The sequence below is a fragment of the Danio aesculapii genome, chromosome 9 (assembly GCF_903798145.1).
Source record: "Danio aesculapii chromosome 9, fDanAes4.1, whole genome shotgun sequence".
Lineage (NCBI taxonomy): Eukaryota > Metazoa > Chordata > Actinopteri > Cypriniformes > Danionidae > Danio > Danio aesculapii.
In genome coordinates this window covers 16,828,378-16,843,896 of record NC_079443.1, presented here as the reverse complement: position 1 = coordinate 16,843,896, position 15,519 = coordinate 16,828,378, and the positions used below count along the sequence as shown (strand labels likewise).

Here is a 15,519-nt window from a genome sequence, read left to right as displayed (position 1 = left end):
TGCAGTATTACCTTCAAACTTTTAAACTGTGGTCAATCTTTCTAAAGACCTTTCATTCATTTTGATAAATAAATGCAATTTCTTTTTAATATAAACACTTTGAAGACGTCCTGGTTAAGAAGAAACAGCAAGTAGAGACAGCACACACAATATTACTGGGTCAAGTAAAGGTCAAGTTTTATTATAGAAACAATGGTCAAAATTATACACAAACATTTAGTGTTTTAAAAATGAATTCAATGGCAACTTTCTATTAACATATGAAGCATTAAACATTATAAAACACCCAATGGCTTTTCAAAGTGGACTGGCCTATAACAGACAATTTCAGATATTTACAGTCTAAAGTTTAAAGATTTTCACAGATATAACAATAAAAAAAAAGGGGGGGGGGCGCTTAAAATAATAAAAAAATAAAAATAAAAATAATAATAATAATAATAATAAAGGAAGATATGGCAGAAAAGAAAATATCAAGTACATTAAATAAAAGTTGCAGAAAGAAAGGTTGGCACAAATACACATCACCACAATACCAATCAAACGTTCTTTATCTCTCTCTCTCTCTCTCTTACACACACACAAACACACAGAGACACACAAACACACATTTGGCACAGTCCTCAATATTGTCCTGTGCTTTGTCTATGACAGAGCAATAAAAGTTCGCCGTTCAAATCAACTGTTTCCAATCATCATTAATAAACATCGCTTGAAACAAAAGGATAAATCCTAACATTCCTACAACTGCAAAGTTATTAACCATGAACACTAACCAGTCCTGCTTTTTGTCACATGCTTTATGCACTGAAATGTACACCCCCCCCCCTCCCCTTCTAGAAGTAGTCGCATATTTACAGTAAACATTTGAAATAATACTATTAAAAATGGCCACCATGTCTCTTCTTGTGAGAGACATAGACGAGGTCTATGCCGTCAAAACACCTCTTGTTAAAGGCTTGGGAAAAGACATTCACAGAGGAAGGACTCGCGACTCTGCCTCTGATCGTACAGTAAGAAAAACACTGAAGAGAATGCTGAAGGCAGAGTTTAAGTCCCTCTGTAGGTCACATGACCATTTGGCCATCACGATTAATACATTAAAAAAATATAGAGGAGAGCAATGGACTTATGGTTAGTGTAAATTACGGTCCAAAAGTTTGGGGTCAGCTTTTATTTATCTATCTATCTATCTATCTATCTATCTATCTATCTATCTATCTATCTATCTATCTATCTATCTATCTATCTATCTATCTATATATATATATATATATATATATATATATATATATATTATTATTATTATTATTATTTTATTTTATTTTAGTTTTAAGAAAGAAAACGTACACGTATAAGGTACGTTTGCATGACAGCGATGAACTAAAACCTGATTCATAACCAGAACCACTCTATAAAAATCTAAATATTGTTAAAACAATAGTGTTTTAACAACAGTATTTTTCAAACCAGGCAAACGTAACCTTTAGCCATATGGCATATTTGTTATCAATGTTCACGGCATTACCCAAGGTATAAGTTTAGATCAATTTTACAACAATAAGCATATGCAGTTGGAAGTTATTATAACATTTTTGATTCATTATTGATGGTGAGTAAACGATTTATAACTCGTGACCACTAGGTGTTGGCTGTTACCAAATTGATGTTTTGGGGTCATTGATCAATGACACACCTAAAGTTCAGTGTCGATATGTTTAGGCATTTAAGCGAACTTTGACATCGTGCCAGCACATTTGTCATTGCTGTAAATGAAAACCTTGTCGCCTATTAACAATGAATTCCATAAGTTTTTGCCAGCATGGTCTGAAGAACATCTGAGTCAAATTTGGGGAAAAATTGGAAAAACGGTCTAGGAGGAGTTCGAAAAAATAGGTTTTCAATCAAAAACAAAATGGCGGACACGAAGTTTAGTTTATTTGGCCTATTTGGTATTAATTGGCTAAGCTCATACCTCCTGTTTTAAAGAATAATCATACAATTTCAGTCATATTAATTAGCCGCTTTTCTGACAATAGGTTAAATAGTTACATTTTCTTGTGAATGATCTAAATGATCTAAAGAAACACTAAATGTCTGTGGTCCTGTAGTCTAACAGTATTGTTTTGGTTGTCTGTTGATTATATTCTTTCACGTATGAGCGGACCCAGTAATTGAGTCTTTCTGGCCTCATTCAATTCAATTCAATTCAGTTCAATTCAAGTCAGTTCAGTTCGATTCAATTTATGTTTATTTCTTTAGCGCCTTTACAATGTAGATTGTGTCAAAGCAGCTTAACAAAGAAGTTCTAGTAAACTCTGAAAACTGGACTGACACAGTTTCAGTTTCACTAGAGTTAAAGTTCAGTTTAGTTCAATTCAATGTGGTTTACATTTTCACTGCTGAAAGTCCAAACACCTAAGAGCAAATCCATCGATGCACAGCTTCACAAATCCCAAACCAAGCAAGCCAGTGGCGAGGAAAAAACTTTGCCAATTGACAATGTAAAAATTCACTTCCATTGTGAATTTTTAGCTGTAAAAAAAACAGCTTATGCTGCTTGATTTTGTGAACTTGTGTTATCTCATTATATTGTTTTTATTTTTATGTATTGTCAAACACAATTGTTTGGTGAGCAAGTAGTTTAATCCTTTACTGATATTTCTTATTCTTAGTCAGTTCCCTCATGGACAAACCAATCGGAAGATTTAAAACTAAATTCCGCACTGTAAAACATGTGACAAAAACTCAAAACAACAAATGTTTTTCTTGTGTTACTTTATCTTATTTTAATAAGTTAGTCAAGTTTCAACTAATTTCTTTACCAATTTTAGGTTACTCAGTAATTTGATAAGTTTAATTTGATATTTTTATTACATTTGACTGACGTAAGTTGACTTGAACTGAAAGAATAGGCAGCAGGAAATCTTTTTACAGTGTACACACGCATGTTATTTTAACAAAATCACAGTTTTATAGTTTAAACAGAGGAAAATGGTGTCATTTTCAAAAACTTTAAAAATGATTTTTCAAAAGCCTTTCAGGCTCTAAAAAAAAAAAGCCACTATCATGTAAATGAATGACCAAAACTAAAAAAGTTTTATGTTTAAAGTTGAAAATGGTGTGATGTCAATGCACCCTTAATAATAGAGGCGGTAAAGACAATTATATTGTATAATATTACAAAAGACTTCCATTTTAAATAAATGTTATTGTAAAATTTATATTCAAAGAACCTTAAAAGAGCAAACGTATCATAGTTCCCACATAAATATGAATCCGCACAACTGTTTTGAACATTTGACTATAATAACAAACATTTATTGACCACCAAATCAGCATGTTAGACTGATTTCTGAAGGATCATGTGAAACTCGAGATGCTAAAAATTCAGCTTTTCCATCACAGAAGTTTAAAAATTAATTAAAATAGAAAACAGTTACTTTAAATGGTCAAAATAGTAGTTCGTACCGTGTTTCTCCTCACAAATGCAGTCTTGGTGAGCAATATTTTACAAACCCCAAACTTTTGAACCTGCTCTCCTCCAAATTATTTCCAGTCTTCTCCACTACTCTGGTCAATTAAAAGTAGGACAGAGCCCAAAAAACTATTTTAATTACATTATTATCCAAATGTGACTGGAGCAGGGTTGATCACATGCCCGAATACACAACCAGCCTCAACAATAAATCACTTTCAAGACAACACAAGATGGAAATTTTGCATCCAAACCTACTTTAGAAAAAAAAGTCACTCTTCAGATTCTCTACATCTACAATCCCCCAACATGGGGAAACAAGACAGAGTAAAAGTCAAAGATTAGCTTTACACACCTCAGCCTACCATTTATGACTAGAAGGAAGATGAAGTATTTCACCCTATTAAGAGTATCATGAGCTCCTGAGTGAAATCATCACTTACTAGATTGACTTCTACAATATTATCTACAACAGTGGTTAAAACAGACATTAGCTATTCTCTTCAGATCTACAGGAAAAAAAATCAGCTTACCGTCTTAATTAAAATGGCACACATTTAAACAACAAACCTTCAAGTATTACTGTCTGTAGAAAAGTCAAACCGCAAAGTGAATGCGTCAAAAGAATAACTGTACAGTTATGAGAAGACAACGCAAAGGTAATTCATTCGCTTTTAAAGATGACTCCAGCTGGAGTCAAGAAAACCTCTTGAGTTTAGGGGCTACAAGACGTTAAAAACCGCTAGATTCAACACATAATATCACCACTGTGTTCCGTTATATTGCCAGCAGCCTTAAAATCGCAGATAATATTTACAGTGCTGCACTTGTGAGTTCAAAGTAGAACCTTATTCAACGACTCTATTTTCTGTAAACCACCTGTCTCGACAGGTTCTTCAAAAGTATAAATCAAATTAAATGAACCACAGTTACATTCAAAAGCTCCTTTTAGCCAATTTGTACAACATCAGGCATAGTATTTGTACTCTGCTTCTGAAGGAACAAGTAGGAAATAAAGTATTGATTCAGTTCTGGAAGAGCAAAGTATTTTTAAAAAGGCTCGTCAATGTGGCACGACGTATATATTACAGCAGAAAATGATAATACAGCGAAAAAAAAAAAAGAAACACAATGTTATGACAAGAAGCACATAACATCTACAGACAGATTAATAAACCTCATTTGTTATGTTTGTTCTAAATCCCATCTCTTTGCTTTTTTTTGACAGTGTAATTTTCAGTGTCTATGACCGTAATGCTTCCAAACCCTGTCAAACACAGTTATACGTATAAGAAATACTGATTTTTTTTGATGGCTTTCAACATCACAAACATCTAAAAAGCTTTTCTCGTCACGTGTCTATTGCTGTTTGGACCATCTTTAAGCATAGGCTCAGGAAATGCATTTCAAAGAGATCTACAACTACAGCAGAAGGTTTAGTCCCACACAGTCCGTTTTTTAATGAGCCGGCTGGATGTCTGTGGTTCTCTTCTGCGTTAGAAAGGCTGTTATTGCGTGTGTGTGTGTTCAGGGCTCACAGTGGACGTTGTTGAATCCGGGCAGTGTGACTTTGCCTTTGCGTTTGAGCTCGTCCTCGGAGCCGATGTTCATGCGCTGGATGAGCATCTTCTCGTAGAGCAGAGGATGATATGCACCCAGAGTGCAGGCGGCGTCGTAGTAGCGCTCGTGATAATGGCACAGGTCCGTCTGACGCAGGGAGGGAATGTACTCGTACACATGCACCTCTTCACATAAGGACATCATTAGCAGAATGCCTGGACAAAACACAAACATACACAATGACCGATGAGTACATCAGGGCTGAGAGACAGAAAGAGTTATTCAAAGTCAGATCAGTCAAATTTAATCATTGTGGCCTAATAATCTTGATGTTATTCTTGATGTAACATTTAATACTGTATATCCTTTAGCATTTATTATAAATACAATTACATTAGTACCATTCTGTAGTCAATCTATGACAATTGGTAGCCTATTACAGGCTAATAACATGCTAAAACATGCTATCATTGTGTTGGTAACTAAATAAAGCTAGCAACATGCAACTAGCAAAGACATGGCCTAACAACTAGCCTAAGACAGATTAGCAACATACTAAAACATGTTATCATTGTGCTGGTAACTATAGGCTAAATGAAGCTAGCAACATTTTAACTAGCAAAGACATGGCACGGCCTAACAATTAGCCTAGGACAGATTGGCAACCTACTAAAACATGCTAGCATTGCATTAGTAATTATGGGCTAAAATAAGCTACCAACTTGTTAACTCTCAATGCTATGGCAAAGCTTAGTAACTAGCCTATGTATGCTAACAACATGCTAGCATTGTGTTGATAACTGGGGTAAAAATGCTAGCAACTTGCTAACTATCAATATGGCAAGGCTTAGTAATTTAGGACAGGCTAGAAACATGCTTGCATTGTGTTGGTAATTATGAGCTAAAAGAAGCTAACAACATGTTAACTATCAATGTTATGGCAAGGCTTCGTAACTAGCCTAAGACAGACTTGCAACATGCTAGCATTGCGTTGGTAACTGTGGTCTAAAATAAGATAGCAACTTAGGGGAGAACGGGGTAATCTGAGACATCAGGTAATGTGAGACACCCCCTGTATCTAGGCAACAGATTTTATATTTCACTCTATAACAATTTTGTTTTCAAGCCCCTTCCATTTCCCCTCTACCATGAAGGACAGGAATTCATGGTGCTGTGGAAAGCATGTTTTTGCATGTAAAAGTAAATCTTTTTGCCGTCAACTTAATCAACTGTTGTGCCAAAGCAAATTGATTCAAGTAGAAAAACTTATATCATACATGTTGATGAACTATCAACATATAAAACCATTTGATGATGCTAGCTGAAGATTAGCCTGAATTGCTAAAAAAGAAGGTGGGCTAAAGTGAGGTAAATGATCTGGGGTAAAGTAAGACATAAGGCACACGTAAAATTTAGTCTACCAGACTGTAGGACTTGTGAATGAGGCCTTCATATCAACAGTGAAGCCAAGCAATATCGCTTCTGGATTTATGTGCACTGGACTTTTTCCATATAACCGAGAAATTTCCCTTGATAAAGCATTTGCACCATTCATGGTGTCAGACTGGCCAAATCCTGAGCTCCAGCCTGCTACTACAGAAGATTTGGATGATCCACCTGCAGATAATTTACTCACTGATGCTAATCCATTCACTGTTCATATAGTCAACATGGATGTGCCATGTGTTTCCAGCCAACCTGAATATGTGTCTCCTCATGAAATGCTACCATTCCCAAATGTCATCCCAGAACACAATCCAAATGAAACCGTGTGACAATTGAAAATGCCTATAAAGAAAGCCAAAGCAAAATAATAGCAAATAAAAGGAAAAATCGAAAAAAGAAAGCATCCCAAAAGGAAATCATAGTTAGCTCTGAGAAAAGTGATGTCTCTGTCTCAGTTGATAATGTGTCTGATGAAGAGAGCTCTAAGGATGAGAGTAGTGGTCCAAGAAACACAGATCTGTCTGTGGGAGACTTAGTTAACTTTGCAACAAAAAACACAAGCGTTTATTAGACTGGCATGGTTAAGAAAATTGAGGATGACAAGATACGCACGTCATGATTTTGCCGAATATGAGCTGATCCTAGATTAACATCTATGTTGATTCTGAAAGATTATTTTTGTTAAAAAATGTAATCCATACCCATTTCCTATCCCTAAACCCAGCCATAACTGTAAATTACTCCCAAAATCAGAGGGGAGTAATAGTTGGATAACACTCATATAGAGGTGCATTAACCTAACCATAAGCCTAAACTGAACAATAACGGTAAACGTACCCCTAATTCTGATTGGCTGATTGCAATGTTGTTCAAGGATCAACATAGATGATAATCCAGGAACATGTGGGTGAAATTAGGTTGGCGGTGAAGTTCATGTACAATTTTTAAGAAGAATCAAGGGAAACACAAAAAGTGTGGGAGTTGTAGAGTATGACAGTAGGCTGATGTTCTAATCCAGGTGTGTCTAGTCCTGAGTTCTGAGTCCCAAGCTGTTCTATCTGGTTCTGACTGTCCTTTTCTCTGACTCCCATATAGCTGGCTCTAAGGGTCCTGTGTTCTGACCCCCAGATTGTGTTCTAATCTAAGTGGTTCTATCTGTCATTAGAATGTAAATTCAAATAGTTTGAAGTAGATTGTTGTATTTGATTTTGTTCAGAGTTACTTTCAAGTGTTTAGGAAGTTACTTTCAACATTGTGCTTAATTGACCAATCCCCACCCTGCTGAAAAAAACTGCTTAAACCAGCCTAAGCTGGTTTGCTGGTTTTAGCTGGTTGACCAGCCTTGTTTAGAGGGGTTTTGGCCATTTTCAGCCTGGTCTTAGCTGGTCAGGCTGGAAAATGACCAGCTAAAACCAGATAAAAGGAAATAGCTGGAATCCAGCCTGGAAATGGCCAAAACCCCTCTAAAACCAGGCTGGTCAACCAGCTAAAACCAGCTAACCAGCCTAGGCTGGTTTAAGCTGTTTTTTTTTCAGCAGGGCAATCCATAATTGACTAGTCCGACATTAGTTCTGAAATGTGTGGTTGTCAAGCTAGCTGTCAGGATTCGGACTCTTACAACATGCATTGTTATGGTAGTTTAAATGTGGAAAAAGTAAGTGGATCAGTTTACCCCCGGCTGGTTCACTTTACTCGTTTGATTTTTCTTGTGTGTCTCAGTTTACCCTGGAGCTGAGGTAAAGGGTAAAGTGAGACACAAGACAACGTTTTTTAAAACAATCATACTTTCTTTTATCCTAAATACAGTCAGATAAATTCCACTGCTAGAAAACATTCTGAATTAATGAGAAATGTGTACATTTTACTGATATATAATTTTAGCTCACTTAGAGGGAAGCAAATGTAAAAAGTGTCTCACTTTACCCCGCTCTCCCCTATTAAGTATCAATGTTATGGCATGGCTTAACAAGGAGCCAAAGACATGCTACTAAACCATGCTAGCATTGCATAGGTAACTGGCTAAAAATATAACAACATCCTAGCTATCAATGTTGCGGGAAAGGCTTAGCAACTAATCGAGGACATTCTAGCAACCTACTAAAACATGCTAGCACTGTGTTGCTAACTGTAGGCTAAATCAAGTTAGCATCATGTTAACTTTCAAGGATTTTGTTGGTGATTATGGGCTAAAATTAGCAAGAGACATGTTAACTATCAATGTTATGGCAAGACTTAGCAACTAGCTTAAGACAGGCTAGCAACATACTAACTCATGCTAGCATTGTGTATGTAACGGTGGCAAAAAATCTATAGCAACATGTTAACTATCAATGTTATGGCAAGACTTAGCAACTAGCTTAAGACAGGCTAGCAACATACTAACTCATGCTAGCATTGTGTATGTAACGGTGGCAAAAAATCTATAGCAACATGTTAACTATCAATGTTATGGCAAGACTTAGCAACTAATATGGGATGTTCAAGCAACCTACTAAAACATGCTAGCATTGCATTGGTAACTGTTGGCTAAATTAAGTCAGCAACATGTTATCTATCAAAGATATCGCAAGGCTTAGTAACTAGCCCAGAACAAATTAGCAACATACTAAATCATGCTAGCATTGCATTGGTAACTGTGTGTGGACCTAAATTAGCAACATGTTAAGCATCAGTGTGCATAATCATGTTAGCTGCATTCTAAAAACGTGTTAATGGATGGTAGAAATGAGCTAGTAAAGTTCCATCGCAAAAAATAAAAAAATTAAAATAAATAAATAAATAAAACAAACATTCTTGGAACATGTTAGCAAAACATTGTACAAAAAATGTTTACATTTTAGCACTGTGCTAAATGATGCTAAATGCATACTAAAGCATGTTAGAACTGTGTTAATTCATGCTGGAAATATGGCAGAAACTTCAGCGGTCCTGCAACTGAATCTATACCTTTTCAGCACATTGCAGAATTTGAGAAGACAACAATGCTGCAATAACTGCGTGACCCAGTTACACCCTGAATGACTCTTAACTACAGGGAAAATTGATATATCAGCAAACAGAAAATTTGAACTGTTTCAGTCAATGAATAGGAAAATGAGAAAACCAGTTGAAACGGGAAGCATTTAGGAAGCAGAATCTGAAATGATTAAAGAGAAAATGAGGCTTATAAAATACTTTTTCCACTCAATTTCTTCCACTTGACCAATGCCTTCAAGAACCTTGAAAATGCTGACAGGGAAGGAATCTATAGATTCTGCCTAATATAGCAGAAAACAGTATTTTTCAGTCAAACAACTGTAGTTCACATAAAAAAAAAACATTTCACTTGAACATCACATATTTCCTCATCTGTAATGTTATAGAAATTAAATTTTGAAGATTTAATTTTAGTGCTCAGTCATTATAATGTATATTAAGAAGTCAACTTAGTAAACCACCTGTTGACTATTTACAAAAGTGACAAACATCTTTTCACAAAGCACAGAGGAAAATTAAATCAGTATGGTTTTACTTTGCATTCTAAAAGTGTCGTCACATTTAGTATGGTTTGCAGAGATGTCACTAGGCTGCTGTTGGAAGTGGTGTTAGTGAGGTCAGTGGTGGGGCACTCAACCTGTGGTCTGTGTGAGTCCTAATAGCCTAGTAAAGTGAAGGGGGCACTTTATTGTCAGTGAGCACTGTCTTTGGGTGAGACGTTGGATGGCCATTAAAAATTCCTTGGCATTTCTTGTAAAGAGTAGGACTTATCGACTTTTACCCATCGTGGCCAGCCAATCATCTCCATCCACCGAATTGGCTCTATCACTGTCTCTCCAGTCCACCAATAGCTGGCGTGTGGTGAACACACTGGCGCCATTGTACATTACAGTCCAGTCATTTCTTTATTAAAATCCAGAAATTTCTTATAAAATAATATTTGCGATTTAGAGTTGAAAAGTTTCCCCAAGCAGATTTCTCGCAAATGTTTTACACTTGATATAAAAAAGAGCTTGGGGGAAAGAGTTTTATATTACCCATTAATAGACAAGAGGATTTGTTTTTTGGTTTACAAAAAAAAAAAAAAATAATAAATCTATATGCTTACTACTTTGTTTTCTGCAGATAAGGTTTTAAAATTAAAAAAAAAAAGTCTATTGATTTTTTTTCCTTGTTGTCGTAACCAAACATAGAAAACAATACATAGATTATGAATTATATGTAAAAGTCAACACTGTAAAAAATAGCCATGGTTTTATTGGTAAAAACAGTAAAAATCTTAAAGTAACCTGGTTAACTTCCTTGATACGGTCAATAATCGTAAATTGACATTCCCAGAATTCCCTGCATTACACTACCAGTCAATTTTGCATGTCTTACTTTTTGACATTACTCATTTTTAGTTTTGTGAGTTTTGTTCAATCCAATGTAGCCAGCCAGCTAGCGAAGTGCTATGCAGGTAAACCTTTCTCCTCTGACCTATAAATGTGCTCTAGCAACAGATGCTAGAGGCCATGTACTTTAGTCTCCTTGTTAAAGCAACCGACTCCCATACAAAGAATTGCCGGTTCGATCCCAGCTCAGAGCAGGTTGGTTGCAGTAGGACCGGAGGGTTACATGCAGGGGCTCGTCCGGGATGGGAGTGAGTGTGACTGAGGCCAGCTAGCAAAGTGCTATAGAAGTAAACCTCACTCCTCTGACCTCAAAAGGTGCTCTAGCAATAGACGCTAGAGGTCATGGTCTTTAGCCTCCTTGTTAGAGCAACCAACTCCCATACAAAGAATCGCCAGTGCAATCCCAGCTCAGCATGGGTTGGGTGCAGTAGGACCAGTAGGATACATATATGATTTCTGCCATACTTTAAGCTGTAAAATTCTGCTAACCACTGCTGTGTTTTTAAACTGTAAATTTTTAAACCATGCGTTTCATATTTCACTGTTTCTACCTTATTTTTAACAGTAAAATTCTAACAATCTCATCTATATTGGCATATAAAGGGCTTTACAAATTCAATAAAATAAAGTGTCAATGCTCATGTTTTTTGAGACAATATTGAGAGGTCTGAAATGTTTCTTCTCTTGCAGTTCTACAGGTGTTTCCGCATCTTGTTCTGCTGTCAGGGAAGTTTGCTACAGAACGGTCACTCCTCCATGCCTTCCAAGACCACCGTCATCCAGCTGAACCGCAGGGTCAACAGTAACGCTGTAGCCTGCACCGCTCAGATCTCCACCGGGATTCACAACCATGACTGCAGCACTCATGCCACAGAGAGGAGCAACCCTCCAGAGGTCATTCCATAATCGACATTTAAGAAAACTGACCCAGGCTGAATGCAAGCATCCAGTCTCTGTTTTGTCTTGTTCTTGTTCAGCTTTTATACTCCCATTCACTCTCTAGGATTTAGATTTTCCGTGCCTCTTTTACAGCCTCATATAAGTGTTTATATATTGTCCTGGAAGGGGAAAAAACGGCTTATTTTTGAATAATTTTGACACCTTAACCCTTTCATGTGTACGATCAAACCAGTGTGATCAGCCTTGGCTGGTCCTTGAAGCATACGATCACACCGGTGTGATTAGAATGTTCAGAGCATACACCATCAACTCCTAAAAATTCTAATCTGACAGCATCCCCCCGGGGCACAGGAAGAGGTGCGGAGTGCTTGTCATAAATCACAATTTATTCGTGCTTTTAAAAAAACTAACATTTATTTTAGGTTTCAGACATTCAAATACACACAACTACACGCAAAACAAACCATTTAAGGTTTGTAAAATACACCTGCATGTCTATGGAGAGGACAATGATAATTATTTTTCAATATAACTGGATGATGTGCATTATTTACGTAAGATACACAATGTTTACTAGAATATTTTCCAATTCCTCTCCGAGATAAACAGCGGCTTACTTTCATGTATTTCAGAAGTAAATTATGAATAAACATGATGTAAATCCATCAGCTCGGATCTCTCATGAAGTTGTTGCAAGAAGTGATACAGCTGCAATCGGAAGTTAACGAGAAATGTTTATATTGTTTATTAAATTACGAATTAATTGTATTTTATTAGCATCTACCACTACCTCAACCCTAAACCCAACCCTCACGGTAATGTAAAAATGTTATTTAATGTAGTACAGTCTTACAAAAATTATGCTATATCAAATTGAGTGTCTTCAGCTGTATCCCATCTACACTTTACCCTTTCCTGCAGCGCAGACTAAACATAACAGTGCCAGTTACCTGTTATATAACGAATGACAGGATCATTATTAAGCTGTTTAAAAGACAAAATATATGTTCTATTACATATTTGAGAATCAGAGTTAACAATTTTTTTTACAATATAATTAGAACATGTAGTCAATGTTTACAGAAAAGGGCAAAAAGAGAATTTTAGAAAGCAATGGACTTTAAGTAACGGCCACAATACAAAACTCATGCAGGAAGGTCAGCTGAAGTATTTAAAATGCATGAAAGGGTTCAAAAAAAGTCCACAAGAAGTTTGGAATAAATAAATTTAAAGGATAAATTTGGCAAATTGAACAAAAATGAGGGTGAAAACAGTTTTACAAAATATTCATATTTCAAAATGCTTCTGAACGATATATTTTGGGCTACTAAAAATCTGCTTTGTCAGCACATGAATAAACTACAGGGACCCATATTTCACTATTTCATGGACCCAAATTCACACATATTGTTTTATTTAACCAAATAACGAAATCCTTACTAAGCTTTGCTGAAGATACAAATAACTTTTGAACACAACGGTATAGAAGCCACAAAATAATTGAATTTCGCAGATTGTCTTCATTCTTTGTACTTTTTAAATACACAATATTCAGCTGCTTTTATAAATGTAAATATTTTGTAATGTGTACATTGTATTGTAAATCATTGTATAATATTAGTATAATATTGTATTATAACATTGTATAATATTAAAAAACATACACATTTATTTATTTACTTATTTATTTATTTATTTTACACAAGAATACCTGGAATATCTGCTTGATTTGAGATCTCCTAAACAGCTTAAAATGAAAGTTTTCTTCCCGTTTGTGTTGTGTATGATATCATTAAAAGAAACTGTATTATCAAAACTATATTTTCAGATTGTTTAAGATTTGGTTTTGACTACACTGTTATTGCACAAATTCACTAAGCTGTCTGTCATACAAACCGAAGAAATGGAATTGCATTGGATACTACTGAATTCATTTGTCAGGAATTATACAAAGGCATTATATTTTAGATGTGCAAGAGGCTTTTCCTGGCTAGAACATCCCTTTTAAATTACATCTGAACTGTTATTGGTTTCCATTGCCAAAGAAACTCTCTTTTGTTCCACCGTAACTCACAGTGCTGCAATCCTCCCAAATGCTTCATATGGTTTATTGACACTGCTGTCTGAGCCCAGGTCACTGATCTACAGAAATGTATTCAACCATTGGATTGACTCATATGGGACACTTCACAATTTATGATGAGGGAACGGCACAATAAACTGCTTTATGAAAAATACTACACATATGAACATTTCGCATTGAAATTCCTAGTGGGATTTCCAAAAAAAAGAGAACAAACAGACTTTCTTTGCTTCTGAAATGTGTTGAATGTACTCGAGGTTTGAGAATTGACCATTCAAACATCTCCATAAGGGATTGTGTGTAAAGTGCCAAACACATCATACACAACAACGTCACCATTTCAGTGTGTCTGCCTGTGATAGTTTGCTTGCATGTGTCATTGTCAAGATACTACGAATATGGATTTGTTGGGCCATTTTGATTGTGTATAAATGCAAATCAATCTGTGATCTATGAGGTCAAAATGATTTTTGTAACTCTTAATGCCTACGAATGATTGTGTTTGGATTGAACTGTAACTAGTTATTTTTTTAAACTGTACAAAACAGCTATGCACATCATTAAGACAGTTTAATATTCACTTTTGCAGCTGTATCTATGTTATTGTACAAATACAATTCTCAATCCACCAACGTCATGCTAATCTTGGGAAAAAATAAAAATAAATCTCACAAATCTAAATAAATACATTCAAACATATGAAACAGTCTCAAATGCTTATATTTCCTTGAATGGTAAAATATCCAATGGCTCATATTTTTTTGAAAAGTAAAATATTAGATACATTTAGAAAAGATAGATACTGGGGTGAGCAGATGGATACTGCAGTGAGTTGCCCTGATACAATATTGTTATTATACTGGTGTCTTGATACAACATTATTGCAATATTCTGTGATATATTGCAAATTATAAACTTTTCCAATTTCAAATTATGTCCCCAAATTAAAATGTTGACAGCATATGTTTTAACTAGTTTAACTCACTTTCAATTGTATTGCTGTAGTGTATATGTAAGACTTACTCTCTCCTCTCCGGATGCACCAGATTCTTTATTATCAACACTTCATATTTATGTAAAAACATTGTGCAATTCTTAGTATGACACACTCATTTCCTCTCCATGTGTACTAGACACCTTCTTATAAGCAACTCATTCTTCATGTCAAACAATGTGCAATTATGAGTGAGCTCCAAACACAGGTGAGTGTGGGACAACAACTTCTCCTATTTGCATTACTCTACATATTAACTTAAACTTAACAAATAAATTAATAGACTTGGACTTGTCATAGCATTCATATACACTACCTGACAAAAGCCTTGTCATCGATTCCAGTTTTAAGAGCAACACATAATGACTTGACTTCTAGTTGATCATTTGGAAAAGTGGCAGAAGGTAGATTTTTCAGATTAATCATCTGTTGATCTAACCTGAAAAATCTAGGTTTGGGGTTACATTCAGTATGGAGGCGTGTGAGAGATCTGCAGAGTGGATTGCAACATCAACAGCCTGAGGTATCAAGACCACAGGAGAGCGCAAATTCCTTAACAGGATAGCGCTCCTCATACTTCAGCCTCCACATCAAAGTTTCTGAAAGCAAAGAAGGTCAAGGTGCTCCAGGATTGGTCAGCCCAGTCACCATACATGAACATTATTGAGTTTTTCTGGGGTAATATGAA

The 15,519-nt window shown here is 35.7% G+C and overlaps 2 protein-coding genes across 2 annotated transcripts in view; one reads left to right on the top strand and one right to left on the bottom strand.

The window, feature by feature from the left end:
- Positions 1 to 12,687, top strand: part of tmtops2b (teleost multiple tissue opsin 2b) — a 100,910-nt gene extending 88,223 nt beyond the window's left edge. Inside the window, exon 4 of the mRNA XM_056465039.1 lies at positions 11,545 to 12,687. Coding sequence (XP_056321014.1) covers positions 11,545 to 11,760 — 216 coding nt within the window. The 3' untranslated portion in view covers positions 11,761 to 12,687. The remainder of the gene's footprint in view (positions 1 to 11,544) is intronic.
- The window catches only part of st6gal2a (ST6 beta-galactosamide alpha-2,6-sialyltranferase 2a), a 129,432-nt gene continuing 115,249 nt past the window's right edge, over positions 1,337 to 15,519 (bottom strand). Inside the window, exon 7 of the mRNA XM_056465038.1 lies at positions 1,337 to 5,253. Coding sequence (XP_056321013.1) covers positions 5,006 to 5,253 — 248 coding nt within the window. The 3' untranslated portion in view covers positions 1,337 to 5,005. The remainder of the gene's footprint in view (positions 5,254 to 15,519) is intronic.